This window comes from Sinocyclocheilus anshuiensis, unplaced genomic scaffold (assembly GCF_001515605.1).
Source record: "Sinocyclocheilus anshuiensis isolate Anshui unplaced genomic scaffold, SAMN03320099.WGS_v1.1 scaffold769, whole genome shotgun sequence".
NCBI classification, from domain to species: Eukaryota; Metazoa; Chordata; class Actinopteri; order Cypriniformes; family Cyprinidae; genus Sinocyclocheilus; species Sinocyclocheilus anshuiensis.
The window spans coordinates 523,904-531,205 of record NW_015539878.1 but is presented as its reverse complement, the minus strand read 5'-3'; the positions used below and the strand labels follow the sequence as shown (position 1 = coordinate 531,205).

At 34.0% G+C, this 7,302-nt stretch overlaps 1 protein-coding gene across 1 annotated transcript in view; it reads right to left on the bottom strand.

The window, feature by feature from the left end:
• Positions 1 to 6,833, bottom strand: part of LOC107685385 (fermitin family homolog 1-like) — a 10,757-nt gene extending 3,924 nt beyond the window's left edge. The window contains exons 1-5 of the mRNA XM_016481948.1: positions 6,767 to 6,833; positions 4,848 to 5,006; positions 2,356 to 2,589; positions 1,813 to 1,935; positions 1,252 to 1,441 (exon numbers count right to left, since the gene is read on the bottom strand). Of these exons, the coding sequence (XP_016337434.1) occupies positions 1,252 to 1,441; positions 1,813 to 1,935; positions 2,356 to 2,589; positions 4,848 to 4,998 (698 nt within the window). The 5' untranslated portion in view covers positions 4,999 to 5,006; positions 6,767 to 6,833. The remainder of the gene's footprint in view (positions 1 to 1,251; positions 1,442 to 1,812; positions 1,936 to 2,355; positions 2,590 to 4,847; positions 5,007 to 6,766) is intronic.
• Positions 6,834 to 7,302: the final 469 nt, after the last annotated feature.

Genomic DNA, 7,302 nt, shown 5'->3' with positions numbered 1-7,302 from the left:
ATGTGAATGTGCATTAATTCATCCCACTCACAAAAAACTGATTTAGTATTCATCAAAATGAATTAAAACAGTGAAATGCAAACTCAGAATATGACGCAAACCTGCAATAATTAAATATGTTAAATAACACAAATGTATCTAATCCCATTTTATTAACCAATATCTTTGCTGCTGACCTTTGATGATCCAGTTCAACCATACTAAGAAAAAATTACTTTAGATAAACTAACAATTGTGCTTCATTGTTTTTTATTGCTGAAGAGTGTTTCTTCTCCTGCGTTCTACTGTACAGACGTGAATTTACTTTTGCTTCAGCCTGAGGTTTATTCATTACACTTTTTGGTGTGAAAGGGCTTTTATATTTGCTATAAATAGAACTTCTTATATTAAAAACAATCAAGCCCTTCTCATATTTAAAAATGAACGTGAAAGTAACACAAAAGTAATGTAACGCATTACTTTCCATAAAAAGTAACTAAGTAACATAATCAGTTACTTTAGGGAGTAACGCAATATTGTAATGCATTACTTTTAAAAGTAACTTTCCCCAACACTGTTAGTTACCATTTAAAAGGACAATGCCCCAGTGACTGCTTTGTACCTTTTTCTCTGAGTGTGCATTTAAAAATTGTAACATAGTCTGTTAGCTTATCTATGTCAACAATGTAACTATCAGAGGTGCAACAATGCAAATGGTGCAGCTGGTCACAGGTGTGTGGCTATTGTAACAACTTTAAATGGTTTCGAATGAATGTCGAATCAGATTTTAGAAACAAATCAGTGTTATAAACTTAACCATGGATATAAGGTCTATTAAAACGATCATACACTACAATTCAAAAGTTGAAAGAAATGAATGCTTTAATTCACCAAAGATGCATGAAAGTGACATTTATAATGTTACAAAATATTTCTATTTCAAATAAATGCTGTTTTTTATCTTTCTATTCATCAAATAATGTTTCTTGAGCAGCAAATCAGCATATTAGAATGATTTCTGAAGGATCATGTGACACTGAAGACTGGAGTAATGATGCTGAAAAATCACAGGAATAAATTACATTTTAAAATATATTTTGAATAAAAAACAGTTATTTTAAATTGTAATAATTTTTCACATTTTTAGTGTTTTTATTGTATTTTTATGGTCAAATAAATGCAGCGTAGGTGAGTTTAAGAGACTTCTTTCGAAAAACTCTTGCCGACCCCAAACTTTCGAATGCTAGTCTAAATTTGTCTGTCCTTTCTTACCCAGCATTAATTGCTGCTTTATCCTCCATGGTAAGAGGCTTGAAGAGTTTGGCCAGTTCCTCCGGTGGAAGGTTGGGTTGGCAGGCCGTCAGAGGATTCTCGCCGAACCACAGACTGGTGGAAGATGCAGGCGACCCGCTGTCCGGGTCATAAGTCGGAGTCATAGTTTTACTGTACAGACCCAGGGCTCCTGTACAAAGCATGAATGCAAACTTATAAATTGGTGTTTAAGACTTACATGCTTATCCAAACACAGTTGCTTCTGCAACACAGAAACAATAACAAAACAGTTTATTATATGAAGAGTTTAAGACATGTACAAAACGTAAAATTCATTCATAATTTTTTTATTTAATTTTATATTAATTTCTAAATGAAAAAATAATGCATGGTAAATACGGTAAGAGTGTATTTTTATATGATTATGTGTGTGTGTGTGTATATATATATATATATATATATATATATATATATATATGGTTTATTGGTTATAATTAAGTGTTTCATTGCAGTTTTTCATTGTAAAAAAAAAAAAAACTCTTCAAAAACAGCAGTAAATACCTCCTGCCATGTCCATGTTTAATATCTCATCAAAGGCTGATTCTGGGCCCTTGTCTTTTTTCTTTTTCTTTTTTTGATCATCTGGTAGTTTCAGAAGAGAAAGTTCTTCTGATCGTCTGATGTCTGTGATCAAAGATGGAAAACATACACAGTTTAGTAGAGAATCGACTAATGTGCAGAAAGAAATCATGGAAAATTGCATTGCATTTTTTCACATGTAAAAACAAATGATTTGTAATTGTAAAAAATTACCAAAAAATATTCAGCAATCCATAAATATTAAGACACATACACATATTAAGTATTAAATTAATATGTGATAAGAAATGTATGTATAAAATTCTGAATTAAAAAAATGATAAATGCTTGCTTTTAATGACAATGTCTATAGGAGCTGTTGTATCTAAATTGCACAAATTGACAAATCTGTATTACATTTACACATTTTATATAATATTTTCTTGTTGGCATTTTGTTTCATATGCTACAAAAATATTATATTAATAAAAATGCATAATATAATAAATATTTTCGTTTACTTACTGAGTGCTTTGCAGATCTCCGCCACGGCTTTGAAGACCACACAAGAGAAGCTAATAGGGAGCCGGATGGTCTTCATGTTGGGCAGCTGGATGCAGAGAGGTTTGTGTTGTGGAGTGTAGCGCAGGTCAGCGTCCGCCTGGACTCCATACTTATCCAGAGTCCAGTGTGTTTTCAGCAGCCAGCAGCTCCTCTTCTCCCACCAGATGGCATGATCGGACCAGTCCTGAGGAGCCTCTGACACACAGACAACCAAATACTGTGAGAACTTGAGTCTGAGACAATAAACAAATATTGTATAGAGCTCCAAAAGTACAAAACGAAAAAAGGCAAAAACATAAAAAAATTTAAAAAAAAAAAAAATTACCAAAACTGAAAATATATATAAAAAGCTATTCCAAATATTATTAAATAACACACAAAAAAAAAAAACACCGTTCACTGCACTTCGCCCATGGCAGTGTAAAACTTCACCACTTTATAGATGAAGTTCATTATTACATTAAAGAGGTGAACAGGAACGTATTTATGCAAAGTGGTTTAACGTGTCGTTAAACAACAGCCATGACGTTACACCTGAATAAATCAGTTCAAACCAGTCGTCCCTGAGTAACACAAACATGTCTGATGACATCACAATTCCATATAACCCTTGATGATTCCTCTTTTACTCACATTTTCTTCATCCTTCCGCAGTGATCTGACTCACTCCTGTAATTACCAACTAAAGAAATTCTGGGCTGTCTGTACTGTAATGCACCTATTAAATTGACTATAAACACATTGTGTTCAACCAAATTAATGAATGGCCACTGCCAATAAAAGACCTTCATGGCAAACCATAATATTTAGCAACTGGGTCATCTGATGAGTCTAGAGGAAAGCAGGATGTTTTGCTAGCGTCTCTCGCTGGCTGACACAATCACACAGTGAACTTCAGACCCTGCGCCTGCAAACACCTGAGTCAAAGAACAATAGCTCTGAGCACGAGGCTATACAAAGATATGCAAGGCAAACATGGACGTACCTGTACCTGAGCATTTCAACCAGTGTTTACACTCTAGAACTGCACTGGGATTTTAGCTTTTACTCAGCAAACAAATTCTAAGAATGTTAATCTAATGTTTTCATTAAGTTCTGAAAATGCTATGTCTCTAAACATTCAGAATATTTAGTTTTTTCAAATGTTTTCTTGGTTATAAAATGAAGGGAACATGATCAGTTTATAAACATTATCGGAACTACTTATTTTGTTCTCTGAACGTTCTGAATAAGTAGTAACATTTAAAAAACTAAAATGTTTCAGAAGAAAAACATTCCATGAACAATGTATAAATAATGTATTTGTGCTAACATTTTGAGAGCATTATTAAAGATCAGATAACTAACAAATGTGCTATTAACATTACTCAATAAAAGTTTGTTCATAACTTTGAGAGAACCTTGCCAGAATGTTAGCCAGATTTCTGAGAATGTTTCCTGTTATTTGGGTAAATTTTGTTGTTGTTGTTGTTGTTTTAAACATGGGTTTCCCATAAACTCTGACTGCTTTTTTAATTTTTTTTCAACCTTACAAAACCTTACTTTGAAGAGCTTTTGATGTGTTCCTTCCTGATAATGCTGTGCTTTTCATAATTGTACTAGAAACCCCTTTTAATTTAAATTCCTGAATTTGTTTTCAAGTAGAAAACAAGAATTTGCAACAGAATTGCAATTAAAAATCAAATGAAATGTATAGAAATTGAATGCTGTATATAACCAATAAATGTTTTTATACACACAACATATGAAGTATTTTTAGACACATTCAATTATATGAATAATAAATGTTTGGGTCACACTTTAATTTAATGTCCAATTCTCACTATTAACAAATCATTAATTATGATTTTTATGTGATGCATAAACTTTTTATTACCATATTTATATTATAAAATTATCTGTAAGCTAGAAAATATATAACTTCGATACAATTTTCACTTAGAATTTGCTAGTAAATTTAGAAATAATTACAAAGAAATGGCAAGTAACACTTTGAAGTGATTGTGAAATTTTTAAGTAGATAAACTTAAACAGTATTTTCTTGTAAAACGTACTCCAATAATCTTTGTTTCATTTACAACTTTGAGAAATCTTTTTTTTTTTTTTTACAGTGTATGGCAAAATTTCATGCATCAAAAAAAAAAAATGTGTCACTTGTTTTGATAGTACTGAACTGAAGTTAAAAGAAATGCCTTCATCAGTTGAGAAAAATGTATTGTATGTATAACAAAATAATAAAAATTAATAACATGAACAAATGCATTTTTTGTCACAAAACTGTAAATAAAACTGCTCTGACGTGTGACTAACTTACAATTTAGCAAATTCCACTTGCTGTCATTCCCATTCACAATTCAACATCCCTTGTGCCAATTCAAATTCACATGAAATGAAAGGGAGCTGATTCACGATCTGTACTGGTTCTTCAACACAGAACTCTGTAAATTACTCACTGATCTTCTCCACCAGTTTGAGCATGAGACCCCCGATGTGAAGATCCCCCTTGACCCGCAATTTAAACTTCATGCCCTCATCTCCCTCACGCTGGTCCACCTGGATGCTGAGCTCCCAGGAGTTGTGTCCGTGCTCAGCAGCAGTGGCCATGTTCCTGCCTGAAATCAAATCACAGACAAACACAAACAGTTATTTTAGCTGCATAAAGTCACTATGATAATACTGTGTCCTAAGAACTAGTCCGACCAACTAGCGGTTATTCAAGGTGTAAAATACATCTTCAGATATATGTTTTTACATAACTGACTTGAAAAGGTTATGTCCGGTCTTAAAGAAAAAAAAAAATCAGATAATTTACTTAAGCCTTTAGTATTTACTTTAGTAAGACTAGTTAAAGCATTTTATACAACAGGCCCAGGCTGCACTTGCATCATACAGTCTTACTAAAAGTTATTTATTGGCACCCATGGAACCTTTTCAATGCGCAAAAGATACTTCATAGTGGAAAACCTGCGGCAAAAGTATAAAATTAGCCTAATTCCTAATAAAGGATTTGGCAACACTGTGAACACGTACGAAATTCCACAGAAAAAGTGGATACCTTTACGGCAGAAACAAATGCACGTGTGCAGCTGCTGTAGGGGACTCCAAAGTAATAAAAAATGTTGTTCTGCTATCTTTTTAAAATCATAATTAGCACTTTGTTGAATGGCTTCTGTGATTTGGAATATGAGCGCCTGCGGCTTTGATTGTGCTTTTTTTTTGGACCTCTGGACACTGCACACACTTGATGACAGAAGTTTATTTTTTGTATAAACCATTCCTTTCAAAGTCTCTAATGACAACATCTCCTTAAGGGAGTGACAGACAGAGAATTAAGGTATAGTGTGGAGGAGGGTTGTGATTACAGAACAAGGGAGACTTCAGCTTAAAATTCCTGACAAGCAGAGACAAGACCAGAGGCAGAAAGAGCAGAAACAACAGAGCGACTCACACAGACCCCTCATCCTGCTGTCTGCTGGCTTGTACATCAATAAACAACAAAGCCCAGGTCTTACACACAAAAACACAGTCAAGTTCTGCTGTGTAAACTAAAGAGGGTCTAAAAGAGTCTTTTAGTGTGACTTAAGATTTGAAAGTATGGGTGTTTTTTTTTTTTTTACAGATGCATTTGAGTTCACGATATTATTTTAAAAATCAGGTCTGTCCACGTTCACTAAGAAGTGCGGGGGAGGGCGAGATGTTTGACTAGATTAGAGATAACACACACATGCTCTGAACTAACAAGACAAACTATTTATGCAGCCCAAGGCTAAACCTGGTACGTGAGTAGGTTAACATGACCGCAGGCGTGGAAAAAAGAATTTACACCTCCCTAGTGTAAACAAGAAGGTCATCTCTTAATATGAATTCATCAGCTCATGATTGCATTTGAAGATCATATGCAAAAAATTAAATGAGGACTAAAACAGAGCATTTTTCTTATATGCACCATACTTAAGAGGGCCAAGAAAATAACCTAGAGAGAAAGGGGGGGGACTGGAAAACGCTATATATACGACCTATACTGTAACATCAAGACGTTTTCAATCAAATAAAGCCATATATAAATATATAGTAGTCTTCAATAGCTCTACTAGCCTATACAACAATAACAAACCTTATTTATCTCAGAAAAGATCTAAATGTCTTAATTTTGCCAAGAGTACAGAATATAGGCCTATTGAAATGTATATAATCCGATGTTTTTCATGATATGAAACATTTCTTTAATAGGAATCTAATATCAAACTTTAACATCTTTAAAACTTATTTTAATCAAGTTCGTCCAATAAAAAATGCGTAAGGGCAAACGAAACCGCAAACGGTTATAATAATTTAATTTGAATAAAACTATAGGCTAAATTATTCCACTCACCTGAATGCGTTCCCGAAGATTTTCCCTTTGGAAAGTGAAACACATCTCCTGCCCAGGTGTGCGCGCTGGAGGAAACCCCGCCCAGAATCCTACTACGGCGAAGGCGGAGCTAATGAATAATTAAGTAATGCAGCAGAGTTTACAAACTCTCCAATGACGAAGGCGTATGTTAACTGCGTGCGTGTGGCGTTGAGGAAGAGTAGAGCACGTAACGGAAGTGACTAAACAAGCCCCAACGCACATACCTGAACATTAACTAAATTGAAATTGTTGCTCAAGCTATAATGACCACATAATGACTAACTTGTGCGTCGTGTTGTGACTGTGAGATTTTTACACCAGTTCTAGCCAACTGTAGGACTTAACCCGGATTATACAGCAGTAAATAAAGACCAGACAGACTACAGTTATGATGATTGGCTGGTTTAATACAAAAACTACAAAATTGTGTGGCACAAGCCACATGTCATTTAAATCAAACAGCCTAAATCTATATTATGAAACATCGAGATGATAACAGAAATTTTGGCCCAAAT